General features: G+C 33.1%; 2 protein-coding genes and 1 long non-coding RNA gene across 3 annotated transcripts in view; all 3 read right to left on the reverse strand.

The window, feature by feature from the left end:
• Window positions 1-1,760: 1,760 nt before the first annotated feature.
• On the reverse strand, window positions 1,761-5,834 carry LOC141528766 (uncharacterized). Its single transcript, XR_012479456.1, has 3 exons — window positions 4,896-5,834; window positions 1,922-1,978; window positions 1,761-1,844 (listed from the first exon to the last, which is right to left on the reverse strand). It is a non-coding gene; the product is annotated as an uncharacterized LOC141528766 (long non-coding RNA).
• A 66-nt stretch (window positions 5,835-5,900) lies between these two features.
• Window positions 5,901-6,936, reverse strand: LOC141528933 (uncharacterized). The gene is made up of 3 exons (XM_074245228.1): window positions 6,250-6,936; window positions 5,997-6,195; window positions 5,901-5,917 (listed from the first exon to the last, which is right to left on the reverse strand). The coding sequence occupies exons 1-3, from the start codon at window positions 6,934-6,936 to the stop codon at window positions 5,901-5,903; spliced, it is 903 nt and encodes a 300-aa protein (XP_074101329.1).
• A 5,397-nt stretch (window positions 6,937-12,333) lies between these two features.
• LOC141528935 (uncharacterized) overlaps window positions 12,334-20,439 on the reverse strand; it is a 29,558-nt gene continuing 21,452 nt past the window's right edge. The window contains exon 2 of the mRNA XM_074245229.1: window positions 12,334-12,798. Within this exon, the coding sequence (XP_074101330.1) occupies window positions 12,334-12,798 (465 nt within the window). The remainder of the gene's footprint in view (window positions 12,799-20,439) is intronic.

Raw genomic sequence — 20,439 nt, forward strand, 5'->3', positions numbered from 1 at the left:
TTATTATTATTATTATTATTATTATTATTATTATTATTATTATTATTATTATTATTATCACCCGTCTGATTTGCGACTGGGAAATTATAAACTGTCTGCTTTGCGATTGGAAAAATTCCAACTCGTCTGCTATGCAATTAAATAAATAAAAATAATTACACACATAATTATAGTACTAGTTTTATCGATTTCTTATATTCTAAATTATTATTTTAGTTGTTTATTCAAGTTTTATAAACAGCTTGTCATTTGTATTGTTACAAATAGAAATTTTGAAACAGCTTGTTATTCGTATAGTTTTAAATAAATAAAATTATTTTTTAATTCGTTTTATTTTCTTATTGAGGATCCTTTTTAAATATTCCTAACTTTATTTGATTTGATACTTCAGTATACTATTTAAGATAAAAATGATACTTCTTAATGAATCCGATTTCGCTATCATTAACAAAAATCATTTATTACAAGATCAACATATTGATTACTTCGCTTTTCTTTTACATAGACAATTCGGTTATGCTTATCGTGAAGCATGGCATGTCCAACATCCAGAATTAATTGAAAAACTGGATAGTAATAAACTACATATTCAGATATTGCACAGCCGTGATACAGAGTATGGTTATAACGAAAATGATAAATATACTACTGATCATTGGGTTTGTAGCTACTATGATAAAAAAAAAATTTACATTTTTGATTCAGTGAACAAGAAAAAGCTTCACAAAAAGCATCGAATTGTTTTAGAAAGATTATATCCTGATTTTGAATTTAATGACGATACAATTCAGTTTCCGGATGCACAAAGACAACCAAATCATTACGATTGTGGGGTTTATGCGATAGCATGCGCAACTTCACTGGCTCTAAGAGAGTGGCCAGTAGAGTCTTTTTTTCTCTACAACAATAACCTAATATTTTGTAATATTGTGTGTCTGCTCGAATGATTATACGCTCGGTTCGTGGCTGCTTCTCAGCCCGAATTCAACTATTGTTAGATAAATAAACTCAAATAAATTTATACTCAATTGCTAAGCTAATCTACGCTCGGCATGACGTGGTATCCACGCATGTTCAAAACTCTCGGCTCAAGATAAAATTACCGTTGAATCGCTATTGTACCCGGTTCGGACATTTTGTTGAGACTTGTGTCAATAATAGTAATTATAATTCTCATGAAACTCTTGTCACTTTAAGACTGTAAATGTGATGTGTCAATATATATTTTATTATTGTGAAAATACATGTAATTATTCCACCTTCACCATCCCATCCCGGCCAAAAAATAAATTCTGTAAAATAGCCTAAAAATTTTACAGACTATGTGAACCATAAAGTTTAGAGTGTATTACGATGTCTATTTTATTTGTCTATTATTGAAATACTTATTGGGGCCAGTTAAGCGGTCAGATGAAACTGTTGCAGGGTATGCAAATTAAATAATGCACTGACTAATTTTAAGCTCTAGTTTGAGTTTCATTCTTTCTAAATTAATTTCTATATCTACTCATATATATAAAATAATGGAAAGTTGTTGAGGTTTTGAGGGTGTTCGGCCCAAACAAACTTAAAAATTGGATTCAGCGGATCAAAATACAGACGGTAGATAGGTCGCGTCGAATGTACAAACTTTTTTTTTTTTAAAATTTAAAAATTCATATTTTTGAAAAAACAAAAAATACAGTTCCAACAATTTTAGAATCTTTCAAAGTTGGTACAATGTAGTATACAAAAAAACTTGAGCTGTCAAAGTAACTTACACAATTGGCGGCCTTCTCTATTTCCATAGAACGAACAGGGGGGGGGGGGGTGAGAACCATGCTCTGAACTGTGCGCACCGTCGCCTACAAGTAACAAAAAAAAGAAATTAGGACCTATTCGAGCTTAAAAATATAATTTATGCTACTATCTTAATACTGACATTTACTTGAATTTGATTCAAATCGTCGAAATGTGATTCAGATACATGGTTTGAAACCTGCAAAATTAAATATGAATTATTTATGAGGTTTTATACGTATTGCATTTATGCGTGTATGTGTGGATTAGGGTGTCCGTTATTTCCTAAATTGATTTTTTTACAGCGATCGCCCCCTGAATTTTTACACCTCTCAGTATTACAAGTTACAGTGTTACAACAGCGTGAAACTGTTACAGGGTATGCAAATTAAATAATGCACTGACTAACTTTAATCTCTAGTTTCAGTTTCATCAGCGCATATTCATCACCCACACAAACACAGCACATTCCCGCAATTTAACAATAAATAATAATAATAATAATATTAATATATATGTCACTGTCAAAATTACTGTCATATATATAAAATGATTACATATAAAAGGGAACAGGACAAAAAATTTTTTTCTAGTTTCAAGTAAATGAATTTTTGTATTAAATAAAAGAAACACTTGACTCAATAAAATTAACTTCAGTGATGAAAGTTAAATCTTGATACAAGTAATAAATTGGTCTTTATCGAAGAAAAATTACTTCCACCAAGAATGAAATTTCAAGAATAATTTTTTCTTCGGCCAAGACAATTTCGGTTTTCCTTCAAGTTCCTGAATATTTTCTTGGACCAAGAATCTTTTTCTCAAGTCAATAAATTTTTCTTTCTGTGTAACAATAATATAGTCTTCTTACAAAAAATTATTTATTTTCGATCCACAACTTTAAGAGTGTGAGGTGAACGTTTGAGCCATTGCAAGACTATAGTTGAATCTGACTAAAAAATTGTTTTATTAGATGTAAAATCAAATGCAGGAAGTGCTTCTTTATATAATCTAGAAAGTAATTGTGCTGCACATAATTCTAATTTAGGAATAGTTACATCTTTAATTGGCGCGACTCTAGATTTTGAACAAGCTAAATTAAACATGATTTGACCTTGTTGATTCGTTGATCGGATATATAAGCAGGCTCCGTAGCCTATTTGATTGGCGTCGCAAAATCCGTGTATCTCGATATAAATAGCATTAGGAATGACAATATTACGATCAACAGCAAATTCTCTAATTAATGGCAATTGTTCAGCGAATTTACACCAGCGAGTATGCAAATTTTGAGGTATTGCTTCATCCCAATGAACCCTTACCTTCCAACATGCTTGTATCATAGTTTTGGCAGCAAGTACTACTGGACCTAAAATTCCAAGTGGATCGAAAATTTTTGCGACATTTGATAAGATTGTTCTTTTAGTTATTTTTCTTAAAGAATCTAGTGAGTTAACAGTATAGATAAATTTGTAACGGGTTTGAACCGTCTTTTGGTCACCCCTTTATTTAAATTTAATAATTAGGGCGCCACTGGAATTTTTATCACGGTTTCCAGAACCGGTCCAAGCAAGAGAGATATCACAGGGTCGAGAGAAATCATAAAAGTTTGACATAAATAAAAACAATTAAAATTGGCATCAATTATAAATTTATTTTAGCAAATTGACAACAATTAAATCTTATTTAATTCTCACACACACCCTCATACTTACAAAAGTTGCTTATTCCTACGATACCCTCTTATGGAGCGTCTATACCGCAGTTTCTATCATAGTTGCCTATTCCTGACGGTACCCTCATAAGGAGCGTCTATACCGCAGTTTCTAACTAAATCGCGCTGTCCACAGGACCCTCACGCTCTAAGACTCTAGATATGACCCTGGGTGGTCGCCCGGACCCCTGCCCAAGGTTCATACCGTCCTTAGCCCTTTCGCTGTCGCCCGGACCCTCACTACGGGACTAAGGAACCTGAAGTCGACTAGGACAGAGGAGGATACCATGACGCTAGTCGACAACCTGCTAATTCTAACCTCCTCGACAGCCCGTGAACGAGGAGTATATACTGTAAAATGTTTTCCACACACACACACACACTATTCTCAATAAAACAATTTATCTAAAACACACTTGACTCTAATTTACAATTATTTTAAAATCTAAGATACTCTTTACAACATAACTTCCTGGGAATCAAATTTCCCGGTCCCTAACTTGACTTCGATAAATAAGTTAATTAAATTCTGGTTGCTTAGTTATTAATATCACAGTAGCGTTTTGTTCAACCAAAATGTTAGATTAATTAAAATTTGCTCGAATTCAAACTGCCTGAATAATCGGCTTATGTCTATTTTGAATTCCAGTCAAGATTTGAGACTTCGTCTTCAACTTGGTAAAAATTTCCCAAGGCTAAATTTTATGTTAATTATTTTTGAAATCATCGTACTGGAATTTGACAAGTTCATTTATCGAAGTTTATTGAACAAATTTTCTTTTGTCGATAATTTTCTATTGTAATTTTGTTTTATAAATTAATTTACTATTTAACAATTTTAATATTCTAATTTAAGGAATTTGTGTCTATGTTAATTTTATTTTATAATTTTTGATAATTTTCTAAAAGTAAATTATAATTATTAATTTTAATTTAAATTTTAATTCACTTTTACTTGTTAATTTTATTGGTCAATTTTAATCTAACTTGGACAATTTTCTAATTTTAGTTTCCTTTGGTTTTATTTTAATTTCTAATTTGTAATAATTTAATCAACAGAATATCGCTTATATAAATGACGCAGTTAACTCAAAATTGTCGATATCAAAATTTCTGATTTGAAAATTTTAATCTAAATTTAATTGACCAATTTTATAATAATATTAATTCTAAATTTAACCTCTTTTATTTTTAATTTTGAAATTCTTCCAACTTATTGAATTTTCTATTTGTTCAAATTTTGATTTAACTAATTTTAACCTCGATTTATAATTTAGATATTTTAATTAAATTCGAATAATTAATTAATTAATCAAGTAGGGTGATTGGAGGACGGGACCTGGCCTGTGCCTAGAGTTTCTGGGGACGACGCAATAATTTCCCGAGGTTAAACTTTATTTTGTACCTGAGAACTTTTGACGATTTCTTCTCTTGAGTTTGGCTCTCTTTGTTGTTCTCGTTGACTTCTAATAGAGGTAACCTTGTCAGCCAAAATCACGGTGTTCTCGGTACTCGGGTTCACTGCATCGCAGCTCGAGATATTTAGCAATGTTTTATCTGGAAATTCAGGATAGTTAGAATGGTTTCATTGGATAATTAGGCTGGCTAAATGCCTAGCAGTAATTATCAATTTTACAATTTAAAAATAATCGCTCTGAAGGTTCCACAGGAATCTCAGAGGAATATTAATATTTACCTGATAATTCCAAAATTTCGTGTTCGTTACTCGGACTCCGGCTTCACAATGTCGCTTTTCTGTTCGGCAACTTCACTCGTCCCTCGTGTGGGATTATCCCCACCCGCGGAACACTTATCTTCTAGGCCCCGGAACTTATGTAAATTTTATTTCTACTGCGCGAGCATCCTAGACCACAGCGCTCCGTGATCCGTCGATAACTAACCGCGGCTAGAGTGAGGACCTTCAACGGGTAATGAAGGAGCCCCGTGACAAATTCATCAGTTAAGGAGTTCCAAAAAACGCCCAAAGTTTTAGATATAGGATCATCATTAATAGCACAATCCAAGTCAAGAGTTCTTTGATCAAAGTTATCCAATGTATGTTTATGGTTAGAGGCCCACTGACGGAGTTCAAAACCCCCCTTTCTTACTAATTGAATTATTTCATCGCGTAATTGTAAAATTTCAGATAAAGAATTTGTTCCAGTTAATAGATTATCTACATACAAATCGCGTTTGAGTATAGTTGAAGCATTTGGAAAATTGTGACGTTCGTCATCAGCTAATTTATTTATTGTACGTGTGGCTAGAAAAGGAGCTGCGGATACTCCGAAGGTAACTCGTTGTAATTCAAAGGTACTAATTGTGTCATTATGATAATGAAGAATTCTTTGAAATTTATGATGGTCCGGATGGACTAGAATTTGTCGGTACATTTGAACAATATCAGAAGTCATAGCATAAACATAACTACGAAAACGTAATAAAATAGTGAATAAGTTATCTTGTACAGTAGGCCCCGTCAGTAGAACCTCGTTCAAGGAGATACCTTTATCAGATTTTGCAGAGGCGTCAAATACAACGCGTACCTTGGTGGTAGTGCTAGATGTCTTTATGACGGGATGATGTGGTAAGAAGTAGCCCGGCTCTTGATCATTTGATACAAGTACCATATGACCAAGGTCGATGTATTCCTGCATTACCTTATTGTATTCAATCTTAAGTTGTTGATTTAAATTCAATCTCCTCTGTAATGAGAGAAATCTTTTATAAGCTTGTTGTTTTGAATTACCAAAATTTACATTGTCGACTTTAAAGGGTAATTTTACAATGTATCTCCCAGTTGCATCCCGTGTAGTGTTAAGTTGATAGTGTTTTTCACAAAGGGAATCATCTAAAGTTCTAGATCCCTTGGGACTAATGTCTTCTATTGTCCAAAAATGTGTTAATTGATTTGATAAGTCTAAAAGTTGACATGATACAGGCTGTGTGTTATTATCATCGTTGACTCCCCCCGCTACAACCCAACCAAGCACTGTTTTCTGGATGATTAAGTCACAATCGTCATGTGAGCGATTTATTTGCCCAATTGACAGCAAGGCTAAAGTGGTTCCGGAACCAATAAGAACATCTACTGGTCGTGGAAGATGAAATAATGGATCAGCAAGAGTTATGTTATTAGGTAAATGTATTTTATCACGAGGAAATACTTCATTAGGACTGAAATCGGTAATTTTACTGACTGTTAAAAAAGATAATGATTTCTGAAATTTACTATTTAATGATTTACATACTACTTGTACAAGATGTTTAGAAAATGTTTGCATTCCATTAACCGCGCCAATTGGAATAGCACAATTTTTAGTTGGTAATTTTAATTTGTTTGTTAAATCTTCAGTGATAAAATTAGCAGTAGCACAAGTATCGAGTAAAGCACGAGCTTGAATGAATTTACCATCAAAATCACGCAGATGTATGAGAGCGCTCATCATTAATTGAAAACGTGGCATTCTAAGTGCTGTAGTTAGGTTGTGCACAGATAGTCAAGTGGTGGAGTCCTTGACAGCTGGTGTGACAATAGTTGATTCAGGCTTAGAAGTAAGTGTTGTATTGTTTTTATTATGAGAATATTGTTTTTGTGGAGTTTGCGCATAATGCAGCATAGTGTGATGGAATTTGTTACAGAGTTTACATCGGATTGAATTACATGGTCCCTTGTGGTCACGTAAACAGTTAACACAGAGCCGGGAAGCTCTAACAAACTTAATGCGTTGGTCAATTGTCAATGAATTGAATTTCTGGCATTTAAACAAAGGGTGATTTTGTCTACAGTTTGGACAAGTAGTAGTAGTGGCAGTCATCAGGATTCTAGTTGATGATTCTCCGCGGTGGGTTTTTGATATGTTTTCTGAATGATCATTACGTTTTCGTTTGAAAGTTTGATTTGAATCGCGATTGTCATGATGTCGTGTACTGAGCCTAAAGGCATAATTCGTAATGAATTTACTAAACGATTCAAAGGTTGGAACAGTATTGTCATCTGTAAACGTTTCTGACCATTTGTCTCTAACTTCAGTAGGTAATTTATTTTCTAACATTCTTATAAGCATGACATTAGTTATTGATGAGTTTAAAGAGTCGAGATCATTTAAATGTTGATGAGCAGTATCGATAAATTTAGTGAGATTGTCTGTAGTAGCAACAGTGATGGGCTTTATGTTTAAAATGGCATCACAATGTTTGTAAATTAATGCGCGTTCTTTTTGATAAGTATCTGTAAGTAATTTCCAACCCTTTTCATAACTTTCAGGGCTGGCAGCATAAAGCGCAAGCTTGTTAGTTGCAGCACCTACTAAACATGAACGTAGATATAAAAATTTATTGAGATCATCAACGTCAGTTCGTCCGTCTATTAACGTTTTGAAGGTGTTTTTGAAGGAAATCCAATTTTCAAAATTCCCGTCAAACTTAGGCAGTTGAGCAGTAGGAAGTTTTGCAAGGCTTTGTGTCCCAAAGGAGGTATTTGCCATTGTTGTGTTCATTCCAGTCGAATTGTGAGATGTATTAGCACTGTCAGTTGGAATCAAGGTCGCTAATTTATCTGCAAGGGCGTAATAATCTACTCTAACCTTTTCAGCCAGTTCCAATTCTGTAGTATCGTCAGAGTTTGATAACAAATGTTCGTCAATTAATGTATCAAATATGTCAAACATCGGTTTAATTTTTTCAAATTGCAGAGCAGCATTTGAAGGTGTTATTTCTCCTATTGTCAGTTTAGACTGTAGTCTCTGTAATTTGCCTTCTAGTAGTTTTCTTTTTTGTTCAAGAGTATATTTTTGGTTATCCATATTTAAATTTAATTGTTTAATAATAAAATATAATTAAATTGATATTGTAGTCAATTAATAATTGATAGTTTTAGGTTATTTTTTAGTAAACAAGTTATAAATAAGGAAATAAAATATAAATTATCAGTTGATAATTAATTGCAATTGAATAATTATAGTAATTAATCGTAATTTAAAACAAACAATTAGATAGTAATAGTTTAAGACTTATCTTTTTATTGCTAGATGTCCAGGGTTGATGAAATTAATTGACACTTGTTTCCTTTCACTTCGTAGACCAGGGTTCGTGAATTCACACCTCACAGGAGGCACCAATTTGTATTGTCGCAAACTCTCCAATAAGGAGAATTTCCGTAATTCTTCTATATGTATTTGATTGGTTAGGAATTGGTTCAAGATCTATCTATTTTAAAAATAAAAGACTCGGTGTTGGGGTAATAATTATGAATAATTTATTCCCCAATGGGAGAGAAAAACTCTAGCAATTGCTAGAGAAAAACTCCTCGAAGATGATACAGTTAAGAAATGTGAGTGTGTAGATGTGTATTGATGTGAATATGTATGATAATTGCACTGGTGTGCAATGAGGGGTGAGAATTGATCTCAGCCGCCGTTAGGTTATTGAGGTTAACCGTCAACCGTTAAATTTGTAACAAGATATAATATGTGATTATGATCAGAAAGGATCGTGTGTTTGTAATCGGAAGAGAATTGACTATGTTTGTAATGGTCAGAAATGACCTGTAATTTCAAGTAGTGATTTGATCGCTGGGATCAAGTGTGTAGCGATCCGAGAGGATCGAATTTTTGATCGCTGGGATCAAGTTGGATTGTGATCCGAGAGAATCGAATTTTTGATCGCTGGGATCAAGTTGGATTGTGATCCGAGAGGATCGAATTTTTGATCGCTGGGATCAAGTTGATTGTGATCCGAGAGGATCAAATATTAAAATGTTTAAATTGATCCTTAAAGATCTGAATTAGTTTTCTGATTTAAATGATTTGAATATTTGGTTAAATTGGCAATTGAAAATATTTTTTAATTGACGCGAGAATTTAATGTTTAATTTAAATTATTTTCTATACGTTTCAACAATTATTAAATATATGAATTTTTACGTACTTTGTTTCTTAAAATGATGGTTTGATTTTAATAAATAAACGATTAAAATTTAGTTAAACAAGCACAGTGAGTGAAGTTAGATTAATAATTAACACTGATTAAATTTCAATTAAATTTGCAAAATGTAATTAAATAACAATAACTTTAATTATAATTAAATATTAAAAGAACTGAAGTGAAGATATTATTAATTATTAAAAGATTGAATTGAAGATTCTTAATAAATTGAATGATGCTATTTTACTGCGTCTAATTTATTCACACAAAGAACAATGGCCGCGAGGCTGTATACCAAGTACGCAGTAATTTTAATTCGCGTCTTAAATATTTGACTAAGAATTTATGTTGAATCTAATATAATGCGTAAAATTGAATAAAATGACTTTACTTAAGCACAAGACTGATAATTAGACGATAATTAATTATTTTAGCAACAATGAAACACGATGAACGAATTTCTATGTCAAAGAGATCGCAGATATATTGCACTAGTTACAAGTTCCAGTACAACTGCCCGCACATGGCATCCCTCTCCCTCGTGTCCCGGGCTTGCCGGTCTTCTTGCCGCTAAGTTATGGTGCGCATGTGCAGCAGCCATTTTGTCATTGCGTTCATGAGTACGATAATAGAATATGCCATGAGAATGACCCATGTTAAATATTAAGTATAGATGTTTAAGTTTGAATATGCTCATGAGAGCAATCCAGTCAATCTCCTTTTTACCGACGTCAAACAATCTCAGATTTTCAAAAATCGGGAAGTTATTGTTTTCACCCCGTTTTGCAAAAATCGAGTTTTCATCAGATCTCGACGTTTGAAGGTCACAGGAAGCTTCCCTGACTACCCCCGCGATGTTGTCACTATGCATCTCTGTGTGTATGTGTGTGTGTGTGTGTGTGTGTGTGTGTGTGTGTGTGTGTGTGTGTGTGTGTGTGTGTGTGTGTGTGTGTGTGTGTGTGTGTGTGTGTGTGTGTGTGTGTGTGTGTGTGTGTGTGTGTGTGTGTGTGTGTGTGTGTGTGTGTGTGTGTGTGTGTGTGTGTGTGTGTGTGTGTGTGTGTGTGTGTGTGTGTGTGTGTGTGTGTGTGTGTGACTATGTAACTCGTTTATAACTTTTGAACGACTAAACCGATCGTCACGAACTAAACGGTGTTCTAAAGAGTTCCCTTGAACTTAGATTTCCTGAGAATTTGAACCGCTTCGGGCTGATCGGATTTAAGAAATCTTGAAAAATCTCAAAAAAAATAAGAAAAAAATCATTTTTGAAAGTGGTTTTTTTGAAATATCTTTTAAACGGCTCTATCGATCGACTTCAAAAACTAATCCGCCCTTAAGGATGAAAAACCACGCCGATCGTCGCTAATCTGGTCAAAATCGGATGATTCGTTCGAGAGATATCGTGAACGAAAGAAAATCGAAAAAAGTGTTTTTTTGACATAACTTCGTTATTTCTTCTCGGATCGTTTTTGATGATATAAAATAATTTTTAGAGCTTAAAAAATCGCGTCGATCGCCGCCAAAAACGTAGAAATCGGTTTATTAGTTCGAAAGATATCGTCAATAAAAGATTTGAAAACAAGTATTTTTTTAAAATCACTCCGACATTTTTAACTTCCCGCTAAGAAAATCGAAGATTTTCAAAAATCAGGTAGTTATTGTTTTCACCCAGTTTTGGGATCGGTATCTACTAAACAACGTTGCAAAAACTTTCCTCAAACTTAGATTTTATGTGAACTTAAACCGATTTGGACCGATAGTTTTTGAGAAATCTCAAAAACTGTAAGAGAATAATTGTTTGTAAATGTGGTTTTTTTCGAATAACTTTTAAAAGACTCTATTGATCAACTCCAAAAACTAGCCAGCCAAAAACCAGCCCTTAAGCTTAAAAAAAACACGTCGATCGCCACTAAGCTGGACAAAATCGGTTGTTTCGTTCAAGAGATATCATGAACGAAAAATTTCAAAATAAATGTTTTTAACTTCCCGCTAAGAAAATTGAAAATTTTCAAAAATCGGGAAGTTATTGGTTTCACTCCGTTTTTCGAAAATCGAGTTTTCATCAGATCTCGACGTTTTGAGGTCCTAGAAAGCTTCCCTGACTATTCCCGCGAGGGTGTCACCATGTCTGTATGTATGTGTGTGTGTGTGTAAGTATGTAAACCTCTTATAACTTTTGAACGGTTGAACCGATTTTATCGCGGTTGGTGCCATTCGAAAGAGCTTTACTGAACTTAGATTTCGTGAAAATTTGAACCGATCCGGACCGATAGATTTTGAGAAATTTAGAGAAATCTCAAAAAAATTGGAAAAAAATTTTTTTCAGAAGTGGTTTTTTTGGAATAACTTTTAAACGGCTTTACTGATCGATTTCCAAAACTAATTTGCTCTCAACCTTAAAAAACTACGTCGATTACCGCCAATCCGGTCAAAATCGGTTGATTCGTTCAAGAGATATCGTGAACGAAAAAAAAACCGAAAAAAGTGTTTTTTTCACATAACTTCGATATTTCTTTTAGGATCGTTTTTGGTGAAATAGAATAATTTTTAGAGCTTAAAAAACTGCGTCAATCGCCGCCAAGAACCTAAAAATCAGTTGGTTGGTTCGAGAGATATCCTCGACGAAATATTTGGATACACGGATTTTTTCAACTTTACTCCGACATTTTTTGGAATAACTTTCAAACAGCTCGACCGATCGATTTCAAAAACTAATCAACCCTTAACATCAAAAAATCATGTCGATCGCCGTCAAAGTCGGTTCATTCATTCGTGAGTTATCGTTGACGAAAGAAAACGGAAAAAAGTGTTTTTCCAGAATTACTCCGAAATTCTTGGTTCGATCAAACTAAACTTAGAGATTCTTTATAGAGCTTAGAAAATTGCGCTGAATGCTGCCAACCGCGTAAAAATCAATACATTTATTCAAAAGTTACTGCAGTAGTTGCAGTAGTAGCTGTATAGTTACACAGCGAACATTGGTATGATCTGTTTACTCTGGTCAAAGATCGTTTTGCGATTTCGGGTGTGTTGTGTATGTAATAAATCTCACCCAGCTTTTTATTCACTCCCTGGACGATTGAAGTGGCAATCATCAACCTCTTCCTCAGATCAGCATGACTCAACGACGATACGGAGATTGTATTCTCGTCGTCAATCTCTTCAATATTGTCGTTGTCTTCACTGGTAGCCTCGTTGTTCGTCTCAGCCTCTATATTCTCTTCGTTGCCATCTCCTTCCGCACCATCGAGCGATCGCATTGAACGATTTGTACGTTTTGGTGTTGTATGTAAAATAATATCTGAGAAATCGGAGAGCTTGTAGCTCTCCAATGTTCTTATTTTACAAATCCGTATCGCGGCACACTGGTCACTTACCCTCGATGACTGCAGAGAAAAAATAAAAATAAAAAATTGGTAAATCCTTAAATGTAATATATAAAATTCTCGTCTTATATATGTTCTATGCAACTAATTGTGTGCGCTATTAATTGTACTATGCCTGTGTGTGTGTGTGTGTGTGTGTGTGTGTGTGTGTGTGTGTGTGTGTGTGTGTGTGTGTGTGTGTGTGTGTGTGTGTGTGTGTGTGTGTGTGTGTGTGTGTGTGTGTGTGTTGTGAAGATGCCTGGATCCCGAGCCCTGAAGTGGTGTGGACGCCGTGGATTATTACTATTACGGCGTCATAAGTAAGTAATAAAGGTCATAAGTAAGTATTAAAGGTCATAAGTAAGTATGAAAGGTCATAAGTAAGTAGTGTTCGGTCTTTATCACCCGACAAGAATACGTGTAGTCCACTAGCCCGACGCTAGGGAATGACAAACCAGAAAAATTCTCGCTCGCGGTAAAAACCGCCGAGGTGATATAAAGGCCCAACACTACGCGTTGAATTTTTCTTCAAAGAAGAAAAATTTGATTCAACGATTTTCTGTTTAAGATTAAAATTTAGTTCTAAGTTTCCCTCTGATTAAGTTTAAATTTACTTATAATTTTTTTCGGTAACACTAAAAATTATTCTAGTCTAATAAAAAGTCCCGATGGAAGTTTGTGCAAGAAATAGTGAAGCTTAGAAAAATTTCCAAGTTCCCCGAGCTTCTGGTCTCCGCGGTGATGGCGACGGATTTTCGCTTCTGATAAAAACCGCTGGGTTGATAAGAGCCGATTTTAATTGCCGATATCATGGGCCCAAAACCGAGATCCACCACTAAGCAATTAGTTTTCTTAGTTTTACTAGTTTAAAATAAACATGAGTGGTGCCCTATAGATACGAGGCATCGCTGCTCGGCCTCGTTAATTAAATAATTAGCAGTTGCTTACATTTGGAACCAGCCCTCGGTCGCGGATTAAGGTAAGTTGGATCACAGTATGTAACGAACGTTGTGAAAAATGGGGTCGTTCAGTCAAGGATATTATCCAAAATATACACATGTATCTATATTTATATATATATATATATATATATATATATATATATATATATGTATATATATCAATGTCAACATTACTTACACCGATTGGTAAACCAAAGTTAGATGGTCCGGGCGATGTGTCAGTGTTTCGTCTAGCACTAAATTTATTTTATAATGATTTTTCAATATTGTTAAGTAAATTCATATCTTTAGTTAGAATATACTATGAGAAAATTATTTTGGGCTGTTTATGACCGTAAGCCGATTTTCCTTTCTTTAAAGTAGTAAATGTTCTTTTAAATATTATTCTCTTCAAAATTTACTTAAACTCAGTTTTCGACTAAACCTTTCTATTTAATAACTCGAAAACATTGTCATAAATCTAGGGATTAACCATCCTTGGGTTTTTTATTTGATGACCTTTTATTGCATGATGTAATAAATATTTTTTCCAATCTTAACTAAAATTTTCCTGTCGACCATCTGCCTATCATCTGTCCACTGACTTAGCCTTCTTGCGATTTCTAGTTATTTCTTTACGCCTACAATTGTCATCTACCAATAATTTTGCAGAAATAATATAACCACACCTATCGACCTTTTCCGATTTTTCTTGAACTTCAACTTATGACTATCTTTTCCAACGACTTAACTAGCAGTTACTTACCTACTCACTAAACATCTACATCGTCTATCTATCAACAATTTACTGACAATCTATCTGTCGAAAATTTATCAATTGTTTATTTATCCACCACTAGTTTAAAAACATCGACAAAATTGTAATTTAATAATATTAGTAATTATTTGTTAATAAACTGTTAAACGTAAAAAATATTCTTGTGTCGTCAAATACAACAATTCAATGAAATATCCTCACTCCTGTATAAAGCAGTTAAGAAATAAACATGGTCCCTCGAGCCGGATTATTAGAATCCATGTAAATATCATCATCAACGACAAAAATTTCTCTTGGACTCTTCTACGGGCCTAAATAAGTGAAAAATAATTTTCAGCCTCAGACTCGAAGCTTGGGTCTTTTTAAAGGAAGAAAAACTTCTTGGACTCTTCTACGGGCGTAAAGGAGTAGAAAATAATTATTCTCAGCTTCGAGGCTTGGGACTTTTCAAAGGAAGAAAAACCTCTTGGACTCTTCTACGTGCCTTAAGGAGTAGAAAATAATTATTCTCAACCTCAGACTCAAGGCATGGGTCTTTTTAAAGAAAGCAAGCCTCGAGTCTGAGGCTGGGAATAATTATTTTCTACTTATTTAGGCTCGTAAAAGAGTCCAACAGGTTTCTCTACCTTTAAAATGACCCAAGCCACCAGTCTGAGGCTGAGAATAATCATTTTCTACTCCTTTAGGCCCGTAGAAGAGTCGAAAGTATTGTTTCTAGAGCAAACTTACAGACGATCGAAAAGCTCATAAATTTTTTATCAAGAAGCAGCATGATATTGAGATGTTATTTTCAATATTCCTCTAGAAATAGTAATTGAAATAATCTAAAGATACCGCACGAGTAATCATCAGATATCAAATAAATTATCTTTCTAAAATCAGCCGTAATTTTTTAAAATATGATTTTAAAACAAATTCCTAAAACATCAAATTCATATGAAATTTCGTAAATAAAAACCTACGACACTGAGGATCTATCTCCAATATTTCGAAAGATGTAGTAATTCGAATGATTGAGAGACACTTTACGAGTGATCATTCAGAATCAAAAGAAGTGTTCCTATGCAAGTAGCCACAACTTTGGAAATATGTTTTATCAAGAAGCAGCATGATACTAAGAAGCTTTTTCCAATATTCCTGTAAAAATAGTGATTAGAATAATCAAAAGATACCGCACGAGTAATCATGAGAAATCAAAAGAACTATCTTCCTAAAAGCAGTAATAACTTTTCAAAAATTGATTTTAATAAAAAAATTCCTAGAACATCAAATTCGTAGCTAATGAAATTTCGTAAATAAAAACCTACGACACCGAGGATCTATCTCCAATATTTCGTAAGATGTAGTAATTTGAATGATTAAGAGAAACTTTTAGAGTGATCATTCAGAATCAAAAGAAGTGTTCCTATACAAGTAGCCACAACTTTGAAAATATTGTTTTTAGACCAAACTTACAGACGATCGAAAAGCTCATAAATTTTTTATCAAGAAGCAGCATGATACTGAGATGCTATTTTCAATATTCCTCTAGAAATAGTGATTAGAATAATCTAAAGATACCGCACGGGTAATCATGAGATATCAAAAGAACTATCTTCCTAGAAGCAGCCATAATTCTTTAAAAATTGATTTAAAAAAAAATTCCTAGAACATCAAATTCGTAGCTATTGAAATTTTGTAAATAAAAACCTACGACACTGAGAATCTATCTCCAATGTTTCGTAAGATGTAGTAATTCGAATGATTAAGAGATACTTTTCGAGTGATCATTTAGAATCAACAGAAGTGTTCCTATACAAGTAGCCTTAACTTTGCAAATATTGTTTTTAGTGCGCAAACTTATAGACGATTGACAAGCTCATAAATTTTTTATCAAGAAGCAGCATAATAATGAGAAGCTATTTTCAATATTTCTGTAGAAATAGTGATTAGAATACTCAATAGATACCGCACGAGTACTCATGAGATATCAAAGAACTATCTTCCTAAGAGCAGCCATAACTTTTTAAAATTTGATTTTAAAAAAAGTTTCTCAAACATCAAATTTGTAGCTTATGAAATTTCAAAAATAGAAACCTAAGGCACTGAGGATCTATCTCCAATATTTCGAAAGATGTAGTAATTCGAATGATTGAGAGACACTTTACGAGTGATCATTCAGAATGAAACGAAGCGTATCTATACTAGTAGACACAACATTGGAGATATTTTTTATCAAGAAGCAGCACGATATTGAGAAGATTTTTTCAATATTCTTGTAGAAATAGTGATTAGAATAATCAAAAGATACCGCACAAGTAAGCATGAGATATCAAAAACATTATCTTCCTAAAAGCAGCAATAACTTTTCAAAAATTGATTTAAAAAAAAATTCCTAAATGATTCCTATAGATGTTTCACTGGGAAAGACTTTAAAGACTTTTGTAAATCTCTAAATATAAATTTACATTTAATTGCTACGGGTACTAGTACGGGGCAAATGGTCAAGTAGAGCGTGTGATGAGTACACTTAAAAATATGTTCACTGCTGTTGAGTCTAATAATCGTCCATGGCAAGACGCCATTGGTGATGTTCAGCTAGCTTTAAATTCAACCGCGAGTCGTATTACCAAATCTAGTGCATTAGAATCATTAATTGGTAAGAAGGCGAGACCTTACGGGTTGTTAGTTGATGACAACGAAAATGAAATTGATATCTCTAATGTAAGACAACGCGAGCGATTGATAGTATAGAAGAGAATGCTAATTATGAGAAGATTAGATTCGATAAAAATAAAGCTAAAGTAAACAGGTTTAAAATAGGAGATCATGTTTTGATTAAAAATGAAGAACGTAATCAAACGAAACTCGATAGGAAATTTAGAGGTCCATTCGTAGTAAAAGAATTACTTGATAACGACAGGTACACACTAAAATCTTTAAATAGTAGTAGAAGTTATAAGTATAGTCATGATAAGTTGAGAGAAATGCCTGAGAATTATATTCCTAATGAGTTGGATGTTTTCTCGGACAATGAAAGTTGTGCCGAGGAGACTGTTGATGTTGATTCTGAAACAGGGACTATGGTTGAAAATGAGACCAGCAATGACGCATTGCACTGATGGCTGACTGCAGGTCGTGGACCTGGAATGTTTCTGGCATTCCTTATATCGCACATGCATCAGTGTGTAGTCGCAACTGCAAACTAAATTAGTGGCTAATGTTAGTTTGATCAGGGCGCGATGGGCAGCTGATGATGTGGCGGGCAGGTAGTTGTGGCAAATACAAAAATATGTTTGGTACTGTATGTGGCATACAGAATAGCCTAGAGATAGTGCAGAGGTCTATTTGGTGGATAAAATCAAATTTTGTTTGATTATTAAATGATAAGGAATAATGGTTGATGGCTTTTCGATCTCTTGAGTACTATACGATAACTATTTAAGATAATAAATAATTAATGGATTTCTGTTACTCGAGAGGACTTCTGAATCTAATTTTTTTGTTTTTTTTTGGAATTTCACTGTTGTAAAATGCTTTATGTTAACCGATCAATGTTTTAGATACACCCGAGGACGTGTGATTGTCAGAATGGCCGTGTCGGAGAGTAAAGTACATCAGAGTATTTCTCTGACAAAATGATGGGAATATTCTTTAGAATAGTAATATTTTTAGTAATCCTTAATATTTAAAGAATGTACTTTTACTTCGAGTATGGTTGTAAAAATAATTTTAACTGCGGTAGGCTTAGACCTAGGTCGACACATGGTTGTCAACGTAGTCGTGATCACAGGACGATAGGGGTATCATAAATTACCAAAGGAAATGGAAATGTGCAGTTGACATATTATTTATAATATGAGAGAATCTTTATATTACATATTATTATTATTTGAGAATCTTTTAAGAAGACAGTCTTACTCTGGAATCGAGATCGTATAGACATCCTGGTGATCACGAATTCGTTATTTTCCTAAATCCGAGTGTACCGCAAAGTAAAGTAATCTTGTATCGTATTTTGTGTTAGTGATAAGTGATAAATAATAATTGTGTTTATTATTATTATACGAATTTATCTACTCATTTTTATTAATTAAGATATTGTAACTTCGCATAATCATTTGATTGTAATAATAAAAATGAGCGTAAACGATAATTCTGGTACTCCAACAACTATTCCTGACTTCCCGTCATATATATATATATATATATATATATATATATATATATATATATATATATATATATATATGTGTATGTAGTGGAGGATTTGACGACAGTATTTTTTTATCATTGAAAAAGATTCATCATCATTCTAGGAGTCTAAGTCCATCGGAATTTTTTTTTTTTTTTTTTTTTATTCCATGACTTTTTTGGATATTCCTGTAGATGGTACATACGGCGACATGCTCGACATTGCAGTTTTGACGACAGTTTGGCAGTTTCGACGACATTTCTAGTCCGGTGGTTTCAACGACATTGGCAGTTTTGACGACATTTCTGAAATGGCATTTTTAACGACATTTATAAATAGGTAGTTTTGACGACATCAGCAGATTTAATGACATTTCTATCTTAAATCAAATTTATTTCCTATTATGATATTGAATGCTCCTCATTTTTGACGTCACCCACTGGGACTATTAAATGATACCGATAACAGTATCATTAGCATATAATATCAGTGGCCGTTTTGACGACATTTGAATGAAATTTTGAGGACCGTTCTCGAAGTATCTCCTCATATGAGGTGATTTTCTTAAGGTTTACTTATTTTCCTGATAGCAACAAACGTACTTCAAGATTAAGGCCGAAAATACCATTTTGGTAAATACTCGAATTTTGAAAATCGGGATGAAATCAAAATCTTCCTGATTTTTTAAGAATCATGGATTTTCATATCGGAAAGTTAAAAATCATTTTCATGACCTAAAATAGTTTTTCTAGTGATCATTTAGGAAAATTATTGTATTGATAATCTCATTATATATAATATTTTAGGAATGACTTATCGTTTTAAGTTTATGATTTATCAAAAGATACTTTGGAAGGATGGACCTCAAGATATAATTTTTCCTTCTCGAAGTGAAGTTTCTAATGCAAAAAATGTTGATAAGTTTTTATGATAATCAATTGAACCAGTTCGAGGCTGATGTTAAGGGCCAGTTTTTCAACCGGGGGTTTTGATTAAACCAGAGTTTAAAGTTGTACCAACATAGAAAAATGTATGAAGTGACGTTATTACTTGATGATCACTCTGAACGTGTATATTAAAATTTTATTTCTACCTACGTTCATGTTTGTTTTCAATAATATAACCTTGTGTCCTCTTACCAGACAGATAAATTGATAAACATAATTTAAAAAGAGTGATATAAATCAATGTAATGGAATCATAATTTCGTTAAAAATATTATTAATTTAAATAATATTTTATAAGTATTTTATGAAATAAATAAATAATATCATATGGATAATGTGATTGAATATGCATTATTATCTGATGAAGACTCCGATAATGATCTGGATGAGATTCCCGTTGAGGAGCAACGACCAATCCAAGTTTTTCGTGAACGTCTAAATTATTTTTATATTTTAAATGAAAATCAATTTCACGACCGATTTCGTTTATTAAAAAATTCTGTACATATGTTATTAAATAGATTGGGTAATTACTTTGAACTTTTCACTGAAAGGTAAGACTCTAAAATCATTAGTTATTACTAAATCTATAAATCGTAAAGTTTATTAAAAAATAATAAATTAGCAGACATTTGACAATTTTGATGATTTTTTTTTATAATAAAATATAAAAAAAATAAACAAAATTGTCGAAAGTCTGATGATTTTAGTATTACACTAGTAAATAGTTGTAAAAGTTTGTTTTGTACTTTTCAGAAATAATGCAGTTCGTCCACTAACACAATTGTTATTATTGTTACGTTTTTGTGCAACAGGAAGTTT

The sequence above is a fragment of the Cotesia typhae genome, unplaced genomic scaffold (genome assembly GCF_013202065.1).
Source record: "Cotesia typhae breed Kobodo isofemale line unplaced genomic scaffold, CoteBio_Ctyphae contig_44, whole genome shotgun sequence".
Taxonomy (NCBI): Eukaryota; Metazoa; Arthropoda; class Insecta; order Hymenoptera; family Braconidae; genus Cotesia; species Cotesia typhae.

What these genes read in the sequence shown, in the direction of transcription:
- LOC141528933 (XM_074245228.1), bottom strand. Translation starts at nt 6,936, where the DNA reads ATGAGCGCTCTCATACATCTGCGTGATTTTGATGGTAAATTCATTCAA. An exon ending in TACCCTTTAAAGTCGACAAT is followed by an intron (nt 6,196 to 6,249) that starts GTAAATTTTGGT and finishes CTCTCATTACAG; the next exon opens with AGGAGATTGAATTTAAATCA.